Source organism: Candoia aspera, chromosome 3 (genome assembly GCF_035149785.1).
Source record: "Candoia aspera isolate rCanAsp1 chromosome 3, rCanAsp1.hap2, whole genome shotgun sequence".
Lineage (NCBI taxonomy): Eukaryota > Metazoa > Chordata > Lepidosauria > Squamata > Boidae > Candoia > Candoia aspera.
Genome location: NC_086155.1, coordinates 120,725,413 through 120,747,189, shown reverse-complemented (window position 1 = coordinate 120,747,189; position 21,777 = coordinate 120,725,413). Strand labels below are relative to the sequence as shown.

Genomic DNA, 21,777 nt, shown 5'->3' with positions numbered 1-21,777 from the left:
TTACTTATAAGTCCAGGTCCCAATTAGCCCAAAATAATAATATGAAGGGTTGTGCTTGATAAAAATAGTGCTCAAGCTGAAGAGCCAATGACCTATTGCACCTCATGAGTATAAGCACTGAGTAAAACCTACATATGCACCTGTGTTTTAACTACAAATTGGGATTCAAGTTGTGCTTCTTATTTATGAACAGCTTTTTCTAGCAGTGGTTTAAGGACCATCTGCCTTCCTAAGGAAACAATTGAAAAGCTCAGTCCTGCTTACTGAGGGAAGTTTTCTTAAAGAATCTGCAATGTCTTTTGGAAGCCATGAAGAATGGGAATACATAATAAGAAGGGTAGCTTTTTAAAGCTCATGATTTATGCAATTGTGGATCCAAACTCATGAAAAGGAAGATAAATTACAAGTAAACATAGAGTACTGGGCTAGGGCAAACTGCCTAGTAACACAGCAGTGGATCAAGGAAAGAGGTTAATATGTTCTCTCACTCTCTGCCCCTTTAAAAAAAAAGTAACTCCTTTTGATTTACATTACCTGGCCAATAGTAAACTTGTAGTGTTTTTCATTTGTTGAAATTAAATATACCCGACCTCCTTTTATTCTCAAGTAGGACTCCATTGCTTGGATACAATCCAAAAAACGATAGAATGATCTCAGTTTGAATTCAGGGCAAGCCATCTAACATCACAGTGATCCAAATATACGCCCCAACCACAGATGCTGAAGAAGCTGAAGTAGAGCAGTTCTATGAGGATCTGCAGCACCTACTGGACAACACACCTAAAAGAGATGTTATTTTCATCATGGGAGACTGGAATGCTAAGGTGGGCAGTCAAATGACACCTGGAATTACAGGTAAGCATGGCCTGGGAGAACAAAACGAAGCAGGACATAGGCTGATAGAATTTTGCCAAGACAACTCACTCTGCATAACAAACACTCTCTTCCAATAACCGAAGAGACGGCTTTATACATGGACTTCACCAGATGGACAACACCGAATCAGACTGACTACATCCTTTGCAGCCAAAGGTGGCGGACATCTATACAGTCGGTAAAAACAACCTGGAGCTGACTGTAGTTCCAATCACGAACTTCTTCTTGCACAATTTAGGATCAGACTAAAGAGACTAGGGAAGACCCACAGATCAGCTAGATATGAGCTCACGAATATTCCTAAGGAATATGCAGTGGAGGTGAAGAATAGATTTAAGGGACTGGGCTTAGTGGATAGGATCCTGGAAGAACTATGGACAGAAGTTCGCAACATTGTTCAGGAGGCAACAACAAAATACATCCCAAAGAAAGAGAAAACCAAGAAGGCAAAGTGGCTGTTTGCTGAGACACTAGAAGTAGCCCAAGAAAGAAGGAAAGCAAAAGGCAACAGTGATAGGGCGAGATATGCCCAATTAAATGCAAAATTACAGAGGTTAGCCAGAAGAGATAAGGAATTATTTTTAAAAAAGCAATGCGCGGAAGTGGAAGAAGGCAATAGAATAGGAAGGACAAGAGACTCTTCCAGAAAATTAGAAACATTGGAGGTAAATTCCAGGCAAAAATGGGTATGATCAAAAACAAAGATGGCAAGGACCTAACAGAAGAAGAAGAGATCAAGAAAAGGTGGCAAGAATATAGGGAAGACCTGTATAGGAAGGATAACAATATCGGGGATAGCTTTGATGGCGTGGTCAGTGAGCTAGAGCCAGACATCCTGAAGAGTGAGGTTGAATGGGCCTTAAGAAGCATTGCTAATAACAAGGCAGCAGGAGACGACGGCATCCCAGCTGAACTGTTCAAAATCTTGCAAGATGATGCTGTCAAGGTAATGCATGCTATATGCCAGCAAATTTGGAAAACACAAGAATGGCCATCAGATTGGAAAAAATCAACTTATATCCCCATACCAAAAAAGGGAAACACTAAAGAATGTTCAAACTATCAAACAGTGGCATTCATTTCACATGCCAGTAAGGTAATGCTCAAGATCCTGCAAGGTAGACTTCAGCACTTCATGGAGCGAGAATTGCCAGATGTACAAGCTGGGTTTAGAAAAGGCAGAGGAACTCGGGACCAAATTGCCAATATCCGCTGGATAATGGAAAAAGCCAGGGAGTTTCAGAAAAACATCTATTTCTGTTTTATTGACTATTCTAAAGCCTTTGACTGTGTGGACCACAACAAATTGTGGCAAGTTCTTAGCGGTATGGGGATACCAAGTCATCTTGTATGCCTCCTGAAGAATCTGTATAACGACCAGTGGCAACAGTAAGAACAGACCACGGAACAACGGACTGGTTTAAGATTGGGAAAGGAGTACGGCAGGGTTGTATACTCTCACCCTACCTATTCAACTTGTACACAGAACATATCATGCGACATGCTGGGCTTGAGGAATCCAAGGCTGGAGTTAAAATTGCTGGAGGAAACATTAACAATCTCAGATATGCAGATGATACCACTTTGATGGCTGTAAGCGAAGAGGAACTGAGGAGCCTTATGATGAAGGTGAAAGAAGAAAGTGCAAAAGCTGGCTTGCAGCTAAACCTCAAAAAAACCAAGATTATGGCAACCAGCTGATTGATAATTGGCAAATAGAGGGAGAAAATGTAGAAGCAGTGAAAGACTTTGTATTTCTAGGTGCGAAGATTACTGCAGATGCTGACTGCAGTCAGGAAATCAGAAGACGCTTAATCCTTGGGAGAAGAGCAATGACCAATCTCAATAAAATAGTTAAGAGCAGAGACATCACCCTGACAACAAAGGTCCGCATAGTTAAAGCAATGGTGTTCCCCGTAGTAACATATGGCTGTGAGAGCTGGACCATAAGGAAGGCTGAGAGAAGGAAGATAGATGCTTTTGAACTGTGGTGTTGGAGGAAAATTCTGAGAGTGCCTTGGACTGCAAGAAGATCAAACCAGTCCATCCTCCAGGAAATCAAGCCAGACTGCTCACTTGAGGGAATGATATTAAAGGCCAAACTGAAATACTTTGGCCACATAATGAGAAGACAGGACACCCTGGAGAAGATGCTGATGCTGGGAAGAGTGGAGGGCAAAAGGAAGAGGGGCCGACCAAGGGCAAGGTGGATGGATGATATTCTAGAGGTGATGGACTTGTCCCTGGGGGAGCTGGGGGTGTTGACGACCGACAGGAAGCTCTGGTGTGGGCTGGTCCATGAAGTCACGAAGAGTCGGAAGCTACTAAACGAATAAACAACAACAACAAAGGACTCCATTAGTGACATAAGCAAAGTAACAATTAGATACTAATGAGCTGGCCATGGGGTTATCTAGAGCTAGAACTGCAATCTGATGGTGGGAGCTTGTCATAGCTCTCCGGGTAGAGTGAGGTGAACTAGGTCCCCAATACTGGTAATACGTAAATAGGAAGCCTTTCATACCAGCAGATTGCCTATGTAAGGTTATCTGCCCAAAGTATTGCAGAACTTTCTCTTTAGCTTTGTTGAATGTTTTGCCCTCTGCAGTTTTGTAAGGAAGATGTAATAATATCCCCTTGGCAGACTGAAGCTGCCCCATGACCTCGAGGAACCTGAAACCCTAGCCAAGATGTTTCTTTGATATGTTTTCTTTGCCCTACCTTTATAACTCTTCACTTGTTCTGAGGACGGCTTCATTTGCTTCCTGCTTGTGGACCAGAACCCTAACGTCTTTAGGAAAGTTGCAAAATTTGTCTAGCCACTGTTGCTTTACATAGAAATTACTCCTTTAATCCTTAGGATCTCACCAATATATAATACAATTTACACCTCACCAATCTCTGATCCCGAGAGAGAAAGAGAGACAGAGAGAGAAATTGATACATACACCATACACACCATACAGCATACACATAGCATACATAGTACTTGTGAGTATGTTTTTAGTACTTTATAATCCTATTAGTTTTTAATATTTAAGGTTTATTTTTATAAGTAGTTTTTAAATTAGTGGGGTTTTTTGTATCTATAGTGTTACAGTGAACTATTTCTTTTGTTGATTTTAGAAACATTTATGCTTTTTAATTTAAACGTTGTAACCTGTTATAGTAATTATACAAAATGCTGGTCAATGACCATAACATAAAGATGACTACTAATGGGGTTTATAGTATTTTCTACTTCATTTTATTTTTAATGTATTTAACAGCTCAAGATCCTAAAAAATCCACGTGCATGGCTTGATGCAGCCACCCAGATTTTCTTCTCCCTTTCTTTAGCACTTGGAGGACACATAGCATATGCAAGCTACAATCCACAAAAGTAAGTATAACGTAGCCTAAGTTTGCATATGCTGGCCTAGTGCTCACCACATGAGTGTTTCATTCTTTTCAGTCATTTCTCTGTTATTTTGTAATCAGCCCTCAAGATGGCTAATGAAAAAGGCCAGTTCCAAGTGATATGGAGGATTAAGGGCTCATCCACATGCCCATGTTCATGTGCTTCCCTCTTGCCCTTGAGATGGGGAGGAGTCTGTTGCTTTAAAAGCTGCTGCCCCCCCCCCCACCTGCCTTTCAACATTCCTCAGGAACAAGGACAGTAAGGTTGCTGCCCACAGAGAAAGCATCTAGTGTTACTTTCTGGACAGCGATGGATTCTTCCGGGCTGGGAAAAAGCAGCAGGCCACTTCCTCTCGCACCACAAGTTCTGTGTGGGAGGAACTCTCACCCCACCTTTCTTCCTCCCCTTAAACTATCCCCTACCCTGCCCACCCCACAAATGAGAATTAAATTCAAACAGTAAAATCTGCTGTCTTTCTTTGTCTTGACCGCAAGGCAGAGGAGAAGCGCATACTTCCCCACTGGGAGTAGCAGAGCGAGACTGGTTGCAACAAGCAAGGAAGATGCCTGCTCTTAACTTGAGTGTTGGCTGTTGTTCTCGCCTTCTTCCCACTTTGACCCATTCTTTGACCCATTCTTGACCCTGTTAATCCTCTAGATCAGTGTTTCTCAACCTTGGCAACTTTAAGAAGTGTGGACTCCAACTCCCAGAATTCCTCAGCATGTGGAAACACTGATCTAGATGTTGGGGTAGTGGGAAATTGCCTTTGGTTTCTTGAGCTTGACTCATTAGAGGAGTGGGTTGGAGAGGAAAGAGGAACTAAAACAGGGGGGCATGGTTTTTCCCAGCCCCACTTTTCTGAATGGGATTGGTGTACTTTCTTAAATGGATATATATCATGCTTTCACATATGTGCGCTCAGGTGCTTTCTTGATCTTGATCTGAAATGAAAACCATTTCTGAGAACAGATCTCCCAGTCATTTTTGGTATTAATTTTGGTATCAGATGACTGAAAAGGGTGGGATGGAAGAGGAGAAACAAAGCTTTCTGTTCGCAGTCTTTGGTGGTTTTGTATAATGGTTGGTGATTTTTTGTTTCGGGGGGGCGGGGGTTGTTTTCCAGTGGGAATATGGCTTCAAAGAAGAGAGCATTTCATCTTCTAAGAGGTTGATATTCCCTTCATCAAACCAGGGAAGGGAAGGACATAAAATTCATTTGGCAGGAACAGCCATAAAAGCTCAGAGTTCTGGAATAGAATGTTCACATGGGAGGTTTTCTTCCATTTTTCCATACTTTCAAGCTAGATTACCTTGGTCCTGCTACAGTCTGCCCCATAGCAGTGAGTTGGCAATGAGACATCTATCTATCATCTATCTATATTCATTCATCTATAAATCTATCTATCTATCTATCTATCTATCTATCATCTATCTATCTATCATCTCCATCCATCCATCCATCCATCCATATATCTATCATCATCTATTTATCATCTGTTTATCTATCTATCTATCTATCTATCTATCTATCTATCTATCTATCTATCTATCTATCTATTATCATCATCTAATCTATTTATCATTTATTTATCTCTCATCTATCTATCTATCTATCTATCTATCTATCTATCTATCTCTACCTACCTACCTACCTACCTACCTACCATCTATTATCTATCATCATCATCTAGTCTATTTGTCATCTATTTATCTATCTCTTGTCTATTTATCATCTCTCTCTCTCATCTATCTGGTTTATCTATCATCTATCTATCTATCTATCTATCTATCTATCTATCTATCTATCTATCTATCTATCTATCTATCTAGTCTTTCATCATCTATCTATCTAATGTATAGCCACCTATATACTCTGGGTGGTGAATAAAAATAAAACATAAACAAGCTATACAAACCAATTCAAAAGAAACTGGGTTCAGCCCCCCCCCATTTTATTATCAACATATTAAACACTGTATCTAACCCATGCCAGAGCTTTATCAATATCCTGGCCCCAGCGCCTAGGAGAACAGCCAGATGTTCATAGCCTTCCAAAAGGCCAATAGGTTTGGGGCTGTCCATATGTTGGTGGGAGGCTGTTCACAAGACAGGTGCCACAACAGTTTTCTCCCCCCGCCCCCCCGACACTGCTTCACCAATGGGATCTTGAGCATGCTCACTCTGCCAGATTTAACAGAACTGGCTGAACCCCAGGGATAGGTGGTCCTGCAAATAACCTGGCTCTATGCCATGTAGGGCTTTAAAGATAACAACCATCACCTTGAATTGAAACTCCTTTGTGAGTATATCTCATGTAAGCACAGAGTTGTTAGATTGCATGTGGATATAAATATAATTAATCAATCAATCAATCCACTTCTAATGGTAAATGGACTGGAGCAAAGAAGGTGTGTGGATGAGCCCTAAGAAAAACTGTCACTGCTTAAATGCTATCTTCTACTCAGTTTCACGAGACAGGTGCTTGATGTCAAGAAATACCCTTTAAAAAAGGATTCCACCAGCTGAGTATCATATTGAGACTATATCACCTACAGTATGTGACTGCAACGTTAGCCCATTAGTGTACTGCATGATATATTTGGGTATGCTAATGTCACATATCCAATAACTCCATTTGAAGATGATTCAGAGAATTGGAGTTCAGGAGACACACAGTTTGGTTGTTCCATTTTGAAAAAGTTCATACCCAACATCAGTTTAAAAGAGGATATATGTTTGTTTGTTTTTTATATAGTCATAGCAAGTGAAAAGAAAGTAGAATTTAAGCAAAGTTGACTTTTCTTGCTCCTTTATGACAACCTGCACATGCAGTTAACTCAAGTTATTTTGTTGCTTAAAGTAGAGACCATACTTCCTTTCTAATATAATCAATGCTTATAAGGTTTTATAATAATATTTTGACAGCAGTTTCTGCTTTCATCTATCTCACTGACCATTTTACAGTCACTTCATCATTCTGCATAGTGGGTCATTTCTGTATACTTGTCAGAATTCCACCATTTTAAGTCAATATTCTTTCAACAAATCACCCTAACTTTAACTCATTTCCAGGGGCAATATGAATACAACCATGTAGCTTTTTTGCAACTGTATGGAATTTTGCTAGTATCTTCTAATAGAATTCTTTTTTTACTTCCCAGTCTAGCCTACAGCTCTAATGTTTTTAGTGATTTCCTGATCCTACTACTAATAAATCATGGTCCTGCTTAGCTTCTAACTCCAGACAAGGTAGTTCAGTTACAACCACCTGAGACGTTCAGCCTCATAAAATTTAAATTTTATCTGCTGCATCTTTCAAGTGCATCATAACCTTAGGGCATGTACTAGTTCACATTTAAAATTAGTCCAGGGATGAGAGTCCTCACATAATGGCTATTTCCATACTTAGTACTGTCTTTTGGAAAGTTTAATCTGTTTTTTAATATTTTTCTTCTAGAAATGACTGTGAAAAGGATTCTGTCATAATAGCTTCAGTGAACAGTTTAACATCTTTGTATGCCTCAATCTCCATTTTTTCAATTCTTGGGTTCAAAGCAACAATTAGCTACTGGGACTGTTTGGATAGGTGAGCTATTAAAATAGGAACCTGTTTAACCATTCAAATCTGCTTTTAATTTTTTCATTCCATATTATTTTGCTTTTTATTTCTTGCTTGTTTAATTCACCCAATAATGACAAGCTAAAGCATAAAAAGAGAATAAAATGCAAAGAAGAGAGGGCTTTTGTATTTCATATTGCTCAGTTCCAGTTACTAACAGTTTTGGTTTGGACTAATCACTGTTTCTGAATCATCTTCCAAAGTAGCTTCACACATGCTATGCACTGCTGAAATACAACATAGAAATGTTGTCCAAGCACGGCTAACTGAAGGCAGGCTACCCCTGTCCACATAAGGCCTCAGCTGGTGTATCAGCTAAGCTGATACTAGAGGCTACCCTGGGACTTAAAACAGTGTGTGTGGAACAATCTTACCTTCTGGTAAATGTGGCTGATAAAACAACTCCTCCTCCTCTAGATAACTTCCTGTCAATTTGTGAGAACACTCTTAACGTGTTGTGAAAATTCTTACTGCTTACTGACCTTAAAAGATTGTCTAACCCAGTGTATCCAACCTTCATGGAAAGAACAAGTTGGGCATTGCTCAGTTGGGCAAATGCCCTTTTATCTTGTCTGGACTATTTATTAGTCCTAATTAGATCACCAGTTCAGGACATCCCCTGCCTCATCTGGATTAGAAGAAAAAGAATGGTAGAGTGTCATCTGTATATTATTACAGTAATTTGTGGTTCACATCCCCACCTAAGTTTCTCCAGTGTTTTCATATCAATGTCACATAATACAGGCACTAAAATTGAGCCCATAAGGATGCTGTGATGCATTAATTTCCAGCATCCTTTTTTGGAAATAGTCAATTAAATGGAACTGTCCTAACGACCAGGAAACACACTGAGACAAGAAACTGGTCTCTAATATTTATTGCTAGTACTTAACAGGAATCCTAACAAACTGAAGAAGCGTGGGAAAACCCAGACATATAACCCCCAAGGGTTAAGGCGGTCCCGATCTGTGTCTCTTTGAATGGCTGAACAATTCATCAGTGCTACGCATGCGCTTGACAGTCTGGATGGGAGCCCCCTGCTCGCCATCCTTACTCATGACAGGAACTGTCATAAAATTAAATAGAACCTGATAGGGCCTGCCTGCCTGCCTGCCTGCCTTCCTCACCAGTACTATCTGTGGCTTTCCTTGCTCATTCTAGTGTAGGAAGAAATGCAAATGTCATTTTTCGTACCAACTATTCATAAACAGCAGTTTTAGCCAACACCCATAGTTTCAGGAAATATATGTGAGTCTATATTGCTGCTGAAAATTGTACACACACTAAAATAAATAAATTTGGTTGCTCTTGAAAGTGCTATCAAACTTCATGTCTATTTTCTATGTGGGATGATACTTATGATCCCTTGGTACAAATAGTTACAGAAAAAAGACATACAGAAAATGTACCTTTTCCTGGACAAATCAAGCCTGACCCTTTTCCTGTCATCACCAACCTGGGCTACTGCAGTCATATGCTTCCTAGGTTTCTCTATCCATAAGTCCTGTAATTACAGCTACTAGCCTATGTTTATTGATATTCATGGGAATTGTTACCAAGATCATTTGGGAAGATACAAGATGGAAAAAGTTAAATGACTAGAATATAGTCACAGAGGGATGCCCTTTTTTTCCAGGATATTCCATCCTATTTCCCCTACCATCTGGTTTTCAATGTCTTCTTCAGAGAGATCTACATTTTCCATATACTAAGCATCTGTTGGATATTTTTTTTCACTGAGGGGGGATATTTTGTAATCTTCTGAAGATCACTTGTATTACTAAAATCTCAAAGTTACCCTTAGATTTCTTTTGATTTCCTGTAATGCAGGGATGGGTTATGTTTTGCTCTCCATACATCATTTCATCAACCTTAGGCAGTAAGACCAATGGTGAGGAATCACTAGAGGTGTAATTCAACATTTGGAGGGTCTCATGTTGTCCACTCCCATTCTATGTGGATGATGCTACTTTGCTATGTAAGTGTAAGTACTCAAAGTGATGACTATTAGGAGCAAAAGTTGATTTGCTAACAACAGTAGCAATGCAAATAATTCAAATCTTTCTGGACTTCCATAACAGAAATATTGCAGCACTCACAGCAGCATTTAATTTGACGGACCAAAGCATTTCAAGAGAAAATTATACACTCTGGTTTGAGTCTCTGAGTAAAATTTCTCCGCCAACGGTTTCTAATCTCATGCTGAAAAAATGTGATCTTCAACATTTCCTTAATCAGGTATTGTAAGCACATTACTGAGAGGTCCTGTCTTGCCATGAAAGAATCCTATGGCTTCCTTGTATTGGGATCAATTCTTTCTCTCTTTCACCTAAGCGGCTTTGTCTGCACTGAGAGTATAATAAGAAATGGGCACATGGAGTGAGATTCAGAGTGCCACTTTAGCAATGGGAAAAGGCTTGGACAGACCAAGGATTACTACTAAATTGACCAGTTTCCCTCGAGGTGCTATTTTCCATTCAAGATTCTTGTATACAGCTGATGGTGGTGTGTTTAGATTTAAATTCTTATCCAGTCCTCTTATGCCATAAACATCTTAAATTCTTGTTAATTTACTGCTTACCTGGATAGCTTTCCTTTTTCAAATTAGTATTTTTTAAAATGTTGAGGACAATTTTAAAGTTATGTTCTCCTTCTGTATATCCAAACAGAACTGTACATAATTTGTTCCTGTGGGAGCATGATGGGAATGTTTAGTTCAAGGGGGAAAAATGGCTATAGGACATGATGAGAAATTGATTTAAAAAATCATGTGCTATGCTTGGAAATTTTTCCCCCATCATTTGTTTTCATAATAATACCATTTGATGAAACTAATTGTTATGAGATTCAGGGCAGTTTAAAGGCATTTCTTTACCCAGTTAAAATGATGGGCAACAGGTTCATGTATGAAAAAGGCAGATCTGTCCCAAAGGTTCTTGTGACACTGTAATACAACCTGCCTTTTGTAGGGAGGGTTCTATTGCCACCATTGTCAGACATGCTTAAAGTGAAAGCTAGGGCATAGCAACTATGTGAAACATATTTCTGACAAAGGTATCTTATTTACTTAGTTCCTGGAAAAAAATATCAGCAAAGATATCCCTGTACTGAGACTCCAATCAAACATCACACCACTTTTTAACTGTTTTGGATTAACTTTGGTTTGACAGGTTTTAACTGCTGGGAATCTGTCCCTGTCCATGCCTGTATTTTCATTTTCCAGATGGAGAAGCTAAATTTTAGTCCACTGTAATGTGCTAAGGTTAACCAGCCAAGACTTGCCTTTGCATTATAAGATAGCATTTACAAATGTATATGGCCGATCGGATCGATGACCTATTCCATTCTAAAATTTTTCAGAGTGCTTCTGGACCTGGCCTGGCCTTTATTCTATTCACTGAAGTTGTACTGAGGATGCCTGGAGCCCAAGCTTGGGCAATTCTGTTTTTCACCATGCTCTTCACCCTAGGTCTGTCTTCTATGTTTGGACTCATTCAGAGCATCCTGACTCCTTTCATAGAGTTTCCCATTGTGTCAAAATACTTAAGCAAAGAAATATCTTGTGGTAAGGCTACTTTTGAAAAGGTTTCCCTTTCCTCTTTTTTCTTTTCCTGTTTTTGTGTGTGTGTGTGTGTGTGTGTGTGTGTGTAGGCGCTGGCAGTGCTATTGAATACAGGCCCACAACTAGGGTCTGTGCCACCTGGGGCAAACATGGATTCCACGCTCCCCCCATTCAGTATACAAATACTATTTTGTCATTTTGGCACTCCCCCAGCACCGTGCCCAGGGCACATGCCCTGCTTGCTCCTGCCTAGTTGTGGCCCTGACTGAATACTTTCTTGGTTACCTAACTACAGTGCTTCAGGGTAGTCCAAGTAAAGTAGGGATGAGCCTTCGAATCTGGCCCTCCATTTGGTCTGCAGTACTTCAAGCAAAACCATTCCCAAGGAACTTCTCTTTCACTGCCCACAAGTTTTCTTCCCTTTTCATTTGGGGGTGGGGATAGAGAGTAGGGGCATCCATGGGGGGATCCATGATATTAAAATGGCAGCCACAAATGCAAGATTCAAGCTCCACTCCTTTGTATATCCACTATTGTGTATATATGCAGTATACACGGCTTTGAGTTGCCTTGATTCCTGGCAACTGCCTGAACTAGACCATGCAGTTTTCTTGGCAAGATTTCAGAAGTGGTTTGCCTTTGCCTCCTTCCTAGGGCTGAAAGTCACCCAGATGGCTTCTTGCCTCAGGTGATACTAGAACTCATGATCTCCCAGTTTCTAGTCTGGTACCTTAAGTACATCAAACTGGCTCCCATATATGTCTGTGTATATATACATGTGTATTCACACACAGACACACTCCCCCATAGCTTTTTGTAGGCTAACATTTACTTTGTTAGCATGAACAATTATCTTCAGTCTCAAACACACCAATTGTCTCAAGGCAGATTGGTGCACCCCAGCATCATGACAACTCCCTCCCACTCTAAATTATCTTAAAGGAATAGGGATGTGTGGCTAATCATGTATTTACCCAGCCAGTTGACTAGGTTTATCTCAAGATTTAGCCAACTGTTGCATTGGAACACGAAGTATTTCTTCCTTCAGGTTATAGTAATTAGCTTTAGAGAGTTATGATTCCCCCCCCCCTTTTTTTTTGGATATTGGTGGGAGTGCACTTTAGGTTTGTGGATACACTAGGTTTTAACAGAAGAAAAATCCACTGCCCATCCTGCTTTCATAGGTAGGTCAGTCCAAAAAGTGAGTGGGGTAAGGACAAACCCTGAAGTGAACTTCATTTATACTTAGATTAAAATTAATTTACATTAAAGATTCATTACAGTAATGGCTCCTCCCATTTTATATTTAATGATTACTTTTTCAGACATTTTAAAATTAACTCTTTGGTACCAACTTTTTGAAGGCCTTGCCTTGATAAAGGTTCCTTCAAAGTTTCTGAGAGCTTGAGGTTATGCAACTCTACCTTACAGGGATACAGGGGGCAAGCACAGTCGGACTAGTTTTTAAGGCAAATAAGAGTTGTATGAGAAACTGCCTTCTGCCTTGCTTACATTCACTTTTATAAGGATAAATTACACAATGCACACCAAGATAATTTGTGGCTGAGTTACACTGTGAGCTTGGTGCCTGCCTTTATTGCTGAGCAAAGTGCATCCCTAAGTGAAATCAGTAGCAGAAACTCACATCTAAGTTTAACCAAGTTTGCTTCTATCCTTAAACACTTAGGAGAAATCTGGGGGGGTGGGGGAGCAGGACCTGGGGAAGAATTAGCAACGTCCATGCAAGTGACAAGCAAGTTTGACAGATCTGGTATTATCCATGGAGAGAGCTTGGGACTGTTTAACTACTAGTTAAATAATAATTTCTTTTTTTTCCCTTTTCATTAACACACAACTACTGAACTTTGTCTTCATTAGGTATAATATGCTTTAGCTCGTTTTTGATCGGTCTCCTTTTTACTACGCGATCAGGGAGCTACTGGCTTGAAGTGTTTGATAGCTATGGAGGAAGCATACCATTGCTGGTCATTTCTTTCCTTGAAGTGTGCAGTGTTGTATTTGTTTATGGACTGAAAAGGTAACCAGATCCTTGTACGTGAGTTTCTCAGTTAAGTTCTTCAACTCAAGACAGGATGGGAATGGAATAGGAATTGGGACACCTCAGCCATGGACATTCATTGGGTGCTCTGAACCAGTCATTCTCTCTCAGCCCAACCTACTTTTGGGGAAAAGTAGGAGGAAGGAAAGCTATGCATTTTACCTTGAGTTCCCAAATAAAAGACAGGGTAGAAATCTAGCAAATAAATATTTAACAACAGCATTGTACTAAGATTATACATAGTTCTTTTACTGGAAGAAACTTTATGGTATTCAGAGGCCTGTATAAATTATCTTGGTGACGTTCAAATCCAGGCATATGGTAAATCATCATCATCATCATCATCATGCCCTTATTTCAGAGGAAAGGCTTAAGCTAGGAAAAGATGGCTCCCTTAAGGGTAGTTAGAGAAGGCCCTCTGGAAGCATTTGAACTGAAAGCATTCTCTGAGAATGCAACCACCTCTTATCTATACAGTAGACTGCTTATTGCTTTAATAAAGCCTCTGTGCAAAACATTTTAACACCTATGATAAATGAGAAAAGACCCCAGCTTTCCATTCTATCTCCTAGCAATTGTAGTTCAATGGCTTCCTAGTGGAAAAATCCAGTGATTTTTTTTACATTGGATGCGGTTTGAAAAGCCTAGTTCAGTGATTTGCAATGATTAACCAACCCCAATTCCCCCATGAACTGTTAATATTTTTAACCACTCCCTAATTACACAGAAATGTCCAGCTTACTTGTATGAAACCACCAAAGGAGCAGTATAACAATGAATGTCCTCTAAGAGCATTTCTGCACTACCAATCAGCATTGTGGCATTTTCTCACTAAAAAAACCCCCCAGACTTTATTTCGCCACAATAGCTGGGTGGTACTAGAAATCACTAGTGGATTACAGAAATGCTGTAATTTTATTTGAGGTTGCTTTTAAAAGCCTCCAATTTAAAAGATCTTAGCTCCAATATCCATATATTTATTATTCTGAAATGCTTGCTAAATTCCATTGAAACACATAAATACAGATGGCTATTTTCTTTTATTTTCCATGCCAAAGAGAGGCATTAAACTCACTCTATATCAGATTCCAAGTTGAAGGTGACAGCTTTTAAACTCTTAGCTCTTTTCTGAAAAACTGTTTTGAACCAGAACTGAATCTTGTGGTTCAGACATAAATCTTTAATTTCAACCTAGTGTTAAGCTAGTTACGGTTCTTTTGAATCTCAAGTCTGTTATTTTCCTCTCAGCTCTGAATAATCTGCAATCATTCCAATTTCCCCCAATTTTAACTAGCCTGAACTGATAAAGCAGATCTGAAGTGACCCAATTAGCTTCCTCAGTGACAAATAGGCCTGAATGAAAGGTGAAGTATCTGCAAGCTTTAATGAGTCAAGAGGTGACATCATCTATAGTTCAAGACAGACAACTCCAATCAGCGAGGAGTTATATTTTCAATTCCCTTTGTCTATAACCTTCTGTAAAATGCTCTAAGCAACAAGCATTTCCATTATTGCATTATATGCAACATGATTCCTATGATAGACCAGTCTCTCCAGTAACAAACACTGAAATAACATCAGCACTGAAGATTTGTACCTAATGTGTAATACAACAGAATTTTTTATTTTTTAAATTCACACAGGTCATCGAAGTTAGAGGTATGAAGCAATTAGAATATATACGTATATGCACACATATTCCTACATACGGTATCTCTCTCTCTCTGAAGGAAAATGTGGCTTGAGCAGCCACCTTTGTAAAATGCAGCACTCTGTTCACTGCTAGAGTTCATGCGAAGTGCTGTTTTCTTTCCTGTCAGCCACTGACTGAGCAGCAAGACTTTCTGTTATTTAGTCTTTGCTGCAGTTTGGAATAAAATTATTTCCACCAAGATAATACCTTGTTGCTAATTTGGAAATACCACATAGCAGTACATCAAAGACTAACTTTGTGGTGACATTGCAATAGGTGCCTAAAGAGGATTACGCACCAGTTATTATAGAATAAAGAGTAATGGACTTTTTATGCAATCGCTATAATGCAAATTTAGAGATTCAATTGCTCATTGAACTGTCAGTGACTATAAACCAATCTGGCCGCAGGTTCTGTGATGACGTGGAATGGATGACTGGACGCCCAGTGAATTTCTACTGGAAGGCATCCTGGCAGTTTATCAGCCCTGTGCTCATGCTTTCAGTCTTTTTGAGCTACCTATCTATTCAGCGTCCATCAATCTACGGTGCATGGGATCCGAGCTATGTATGTTATACCTGTTACATTCTTACGCATCAAAAATAAGGACTCAGTCACCACCACAGTGCTGCATAAACAGCTCTTTCATAAAAGATACAGTGCTTAAAAATCAAATTAATCAGCCAATTCAGTTTTAGAAAAAACGGTTTATTATAGATGAGAGGCCATCCAGTTACAAGATGATTCATATGTCTATCAAATTGGCAATAGGTTTCTTCTCTACTGTGTTGTTTTCATTGCAATAGTTTACTATCTAGAGTTTTCAGTTATGATCGTTACTTTCTTGTAAGCTGCTCTGAGATCATTGCTATAGATGCTGGAAGCAGAAAGAAATAACTTGTAACCAAGTTATGTGTCACTCATTTGCCCTACACTGGCTGGGGGCCTGTGCTTATTTTTATGTAAAATTCTTATTTTTATTGTAAAAACACGGAGATGAAGAAAACCTTTAAATATAAGAGAAGATCTCCTCACAGGAAAAGCATGGCACATCCTTTTGAAGGACTGTTAACCTCTGTGTAGTCCCTCCTTTGTACTACTATCATTCAGGGTTAATTTCATGCAATGTATATTTATCTTACAGGCAGAGTTTCCTTCGAAAAAGCCCAAACCTTACTCCCACTGGATTTTGTTCATCTGTGGCTTGCTTGTGGTCATGCCATGCATAGTTATTCCAGCTGTAGCCATTTGCCATTTTATGAAAGTACTGCTGAAAAGGAAGAAGAATCAAGTCCTACATCCATCTGAAAGCACCGAAGGCAACTGATGTGCTATGATTCTGTCATCTGATTCCAGTAATCCACAGTAAACCAGATTTCCAGGCTATCAACATAAAAAAGTATATTAATTTAAGGCAATCTATGAGAATTAAGAGTGTACATTGTCTGTGTAAACTTCTGTAGAATTCTTAGTGAACATAGTAAAAGTATTCCAGATAAACAGCCTTTATATTCTATTCTGTAACACCAAAAGTTTTCAAGAATTTATACATTTCCCCAGTGTTCTTTAACTGAAAAGGTTATCAGAACCCTTGATTTACAAAAGAAAAAGTATAATGAGAGAGAGACAGGGAGGAGAAAAAACACAAGTAAGTAAATTCATACACAGCCAGTTCTTAAACGATCACTTGGGCAGAAACTAATCAATGGCTGATGGAATAATTTTTGTGAGCCAGTTTCTGGGCAGAGCCAATGATCTAGTGTGGTTTCATTTTCCCTTTGTGCTGCCATTTGAGAGAAGTCTTGCAAACTTCTCCTAAACCTGCTAAAGTAGGGTTGGGCACGAAACGGGGAAAAAAGTTTTGTCCCAGTTGCCAAACAAAAACACCCCCATTGAAATGTTCTGAATCTTTTGCTGAAGCAAAACTCAAAACTTTTTGAGGGTTCTACCATGTAAAATAATGTACAGTCAAAACAAGCTCCTTGCTATCTCATTCTTAATTGTAGGGCCACAAAAATAGGTGGCATGGCACTCCTTGCTTATACTGTCAACCATCTAACCTACAGGGCAAAAATTAAGTCTGAACCTTTGCCAAAACTATCTTCTCTATATCCAGGAAACATATCAATTATTTGCAGAAAGAACAGACCAGCATGGATTGGAACAGAACTTTATATAGCAATCTAGCCAGAGCTACATCAATTACTTTCATATGGATTACTCAGTCCTAGAGACTACTCATAACCAAGAATGGTACAACGAACACCAATAGCGTTCTTCACCTTCTTTTGCAATTAGCCTGGCAACGGAGCTCCCTATTATGTCAGCAAAAGTATAGGGAAAGAAGATAATGATTTTTATGTGTAGGCTTAATGTCTGCAATAAAACTACAGCTGTATCTTGAATATGTATGCTTCAGTGCATAGGCTAATTTCAGATTTATCTAGCATTCTCCCATAAAATGTTAGAGAGTTAAGGACACGAGGCAAGCCCTCTTGGGAATAAACCATCTGCAATGTAATAGCAGGGTTATATTGAATCAAACATGTAAACAGTGAAGTATGTTAGGAAAGGTCAGGATGATTCATCAGAATTTAAGGGAAGCAACTTGGTTTTGACACTGATCATTATAAAAATACTATATAACAGCATTATTTTGATCAGGCTTTAGAGGAGATAGTTTTTGAAACCATAAATTACACTTCAGGCATGACACCAGAAGAGAAAGCTGGTTTACAACTCCCAGATTACATTAATTTTCTATTTAAAAAAAATAGAATTTCAAATTAGACACATTTTTAATTGCCTTGTGAAAAAATACTTTTTAATTTATGAGCTTAAGTATAGCTGATATGAAAAACTATTGCCTAAATTGTCTTAATCTGTCAATGATCCAAAATTAAGCATATATCCCCTTTGGGACAAGACAGTTGTGCTATTATGTCCTGTAATGTTTTTGCTTTGAACTACTTGTCGAGAAGGGGACGCGGTGGCGCTGCGGGTTAAACTGCTGAGCTGCCGATCAGAAGGTCGGCGGTTCGAAACTGCGCGGCGGGGTGAGCTCCCGTTGCTAGTTCCAGCTCCTGCTCACCTAGCAGTTCAATAGGTACCGCTTCGGCGGGAAGGTAACGGCGTTCCGTGTCGTCATGCTGGCCACATGACCCGGAAGTGTCCTATGGACAATGCCGGCTCTAAGGCTTAGAAACGGAGATGAGCACCGCCCCCTAGAGTCGGACACGACTGGACTTTACGTCAAGGGAAACCTTTACCTTTACCTTACTTGTCGAGAACACTCGTTCTGAACTTTCTTGGCAAAAGGATAGGGCAAATATTTTACAATTCACCGACAATGTGACTATAATCATATTGCATAAACCTGACTAGACCAGGCTAGACAAAGCTATACAAAAATAAATCGTTACATTCCAGCTCCTTTGCAGAAAAAAGCTCAAATGAACATATGGGCAAAAAAATTAAGCTAAGTTGAAGACAAACCTGAAGAAGAATGTTGTTTTATGTAGTTAATCTAGGATGGCTTCGAAATCTTCATACAATGACGGTTTTGTTACTTCACTAAGAAGCCGCATGGTAGCTTCTGGAATCTGCCGAATCAACCGTATTTTACCTACAAAGAGTCATTAACCACTTACTTCTTTAGGCCAACAAGTTATTCTGAACAGATGTACCAGATCATCAAGTAAAGTACACGGCTCCAGAGAAAAACAGAGACCAAAGCCCTGAGGAGGTTCTACAGTCATCTTCCTTCTGTAGGGCTACTACTGGTATCTTTAGAAATAATTTGCTTGAATATTTAATAAAAATAATGAATTAGATCAGAGAAACTGGCAACAGCCGCATGGCTTAATTCCACTAAGAATAATCAGTATCATTGATTCATTCAGTGATATATACAGTACATTCAGTTGTTGTTGCGCTTAGCATTTGTCTCACTCGGTTGCAGAGTCCATTTGTTTGCATTGTGCTTGCTTCAGTTCACATAATGAAGCTACCAATGCACGATGTGACAAATTTTGCTCTTCAGCCGGTTTGTTGCAGAAGCTGATGTTGATGTGGGCTATTTGTATGCGTGTATGAATGGAGTGCTATATTTTGATTATGTGCCATCAAGTTGTTAACTCTTAGTGACCATATAGATATATTTTCTCTGTGATGATCTGTCCCTAACCTGGTCTTTCAAGTCTTCAATGGTGCACTCATTGCCAGTGTAACTGCGTCTATTTGTCTTCCTGCTGGTCACTTTCTTCTTCTCTTTCCTTCCACCTTTGCCAGCATTACAGCCTTCTTCGGAGAGCTAGGTCTTTGCATCATGTGTCAATTCTAAATTGTTGTTCTACCTGTTGTCACAAGTTTGGTCTTCTTTATATTTAATTTTTGTCCCATTTTTTCACAGTGCTCCCTGACTTTTAGAGCTTGCAGATCCTTTGTATTTTCAGATTTCACACAAGAGACACTGTAATATAATCTAAGGTGCTGGATTCGGAGCAGGAGACCCAGGTTTTAGCCCACCCGTGGCACAGAAGTCAGTTTTTAGACTGTGATGTTGAAAAACACCTATCTACCAACCTGCAGTGGACCACTGTGTTGATTATGGTCTATAACCTTCAAGAAGAGGCCTTCATCTTGTAGTGGACTGATTTGGGCTGATAATAAAAATACACACGAATGCACTTTTATTGCAGGAATGATGCCACTAACTGTGCAGATAACATCCACCACTTAGAGCAGAAATATTTATTTAATTTTATTTTTATCCCGCCTTATTTTTTATAAATAACTCAAGGCGGCAAACATACCTAAAACTCCTTCCTCCTCCTATTTTCCCCACAGCAGCAACCCTGTGAGGTGAGTTCGGCTGAGAGTGTGTGACTGGCCCAAGGCCACCCAGCCGGCTTTCAGGCCTAAGGCGGGACTAGAACTCTCAGTCTCCTGGTTTCTAGCCTGTTGCCTTAACCACTAGACTAAACTGGCTGTATCTATATATAGATATAGAAATATCTAGGCAATATTATCTTGAGATCATAAAAACCTTACTGTACCAACATTCCATTTATAAATGAAACTTTGGACAGAGTTCTCTATGTTCACTAAAAGAAAAACATAATTTCTTAACAGCACTATTAATTAAAACCATTTTTACTAATTGTCACAGTAACTAGGATTACACAGTAACTAGGATTAATTTTACATATACGTTTGCATCTTTAATTGAAAACAAAAATTAGAAAATAATGCCTTTGTATATTGCTAACAGGATTTTTATTAAAAATGCCTACGGTATATAATACAATACTCCAATACAGAAAGCATAATTGGAAATAGAGATGATATTTTGAGAGCATAGTAGCAGTTGATGGGCACTACACTGTTTATATAGACCCTGATGTGGACAGATACATTTACTAATGTGCACACACAAGTATAATACTTGTCTCAGCCTAGCAGTTGTTAGAAGCAACCAATTACTTGTAGCTTAAGCTAGACCGAGGCTGAATAGGAGTTACCCCCTGCTTGTCCCCTAAGTTGTACAGAGAATCTACTGAGGAACAGTTGCCTCTTTTCTGAAGTTCTGCAAGACTGTGAGGTTGCAGTGGTGTAGGGTGATTAGCTAATTCTAGTCTCTCTCCTCAAATGATGTGGAAAGAATAATAACTATATCTGATAGGGCTTACAGAAAGATAGTACCTAGGGATCACAATCACAATGTTAATCATCATATTGTACATCAAATATATTCATGCTTTATGCATTCACTTTAAAACATCTAAAATTTATGAAGAACATCAAAGGAAAGGAATACTTACACTGTTTGAGAGGTACAAGAAGACACTTGTAAATCACCCTGTGATTTGCCAATTTAGTACTGAAGGCATGGTAGGAAAGCCACTGAACTACTTTGTAAGTAAGTGGAATTGAATCTGTACAAGAAAAAGAAACCCAAATTTAGGAATTTGTTTTGTGACTCAGTACAACTGCTTTTCTATAAAGCATCACTAGTTTTGCACGATCATTGCAGCAACTGAGGGACCAACTGGACTGACATTTGAATGTACCACTGGATATTTAATTTTACTTCAAAAACAAGCAAAAAAGCCAACCATGCTGTTGCCACCTATGTGGGAGAATGATTGGGATTACAATATATATAGGGCATAAATAATAAAGTACAATAAATAAAATAAAATCATTGTACCCAGCAGTAACCAAAGAGATCTTCCTTTCCAAGCCAAAGAGCACCTCACAGGGGAAGCAATTTTCACTTCAGCAGAAGAAAAAAGGGCTTAACTGCTCTTTGATTATGTTATCTAGCTGGGTTATGAAATGTCTGCAAGGAAACAACCAAGCTCAGACAACACCAAGGACTCCAGAGTTAAATGCTCTTCTCTCCATGCTGTAGTCTCATTCCTAATCAGTATTCTTAGACGCTATTTGAGGGGAAAGGGGGACAGGAACTTCCCATAGTGCACTTCAACTTCATGTTTAATTTCCTTTTAAGAAAAGAAAAAAGAGCCAGTTTGGTGTAGTGGTTAAGGCACCAGGCTAGAAACGG

At 39.2% G+C, this 21,777-nt stretch overlaps 2 protein-coding genes across 2 annotated transcripts in view; one reads left to right on the top strand and one right to left on the bottom strand.

The window, feature by feature from the left end:
* LOC134494682 (sodium-dependent neutral amino acid transporter B(0)AT3-like) overlaps positions 1–16,725 on the top strand; it is a 39,468-nt gene extending 22,743 nt beyond the window's left edge. Inside the window, exons 6-12 of the mRNA XM_063299931.1 lie at positions 4,146–4,258; positions 7,734–7,862; positions 9,977–10,133; positions 11,256–11,460; positions 13,336–13,495; positions 15,620–15,776; positions 16,354–16,725. Coding sequence (XP_063156001.1) covers positions 4,146–4,258; positions 7,734–7,862; positions 9,977–10,133; positions 11,256–11,460; positions 13,336–13,495; positions 15,620–15,776; positions 16,354–16,536 — 1,104 coding nt within the window. The 3' untranslated portion in view covers positions 16,537–16,725. The remainder of the gene's footprint in view (positions 1–4,145; positions 4,259–7,733; positions 7,863–9,976; positions 10,134–11,255; positions 11,461–13,335; positions 13,496–15,619; positions 15,777–16,353) is intronic.
* Positions 16,726–18,700: 1,975 nt separating this feature from the next.
* TERT (telomerase reverse transcriptase) overlaps positions 18,701–21,777 on the bottom strand; it is a 29,694-nt gene continuing 26,617 nt past the window's right edge. The window contains exons 15-16 of the mRNA XM_063298733.1: positions 21,032–21,145; positions 18,701–18,834 (exon numbers count right to left, since the gene is read on the bottom strand). Coding sequence (XP_063154803.1) covers positions 18,731–18,834; positions 21,032–21,145 — 218 coding nt within the window. The 3' untranslated portion in view covers positions 18,701–18,730. The remainder of the gene's footprint in view (positions 18,835–21,031; positions 21,146–21,777) is intronic.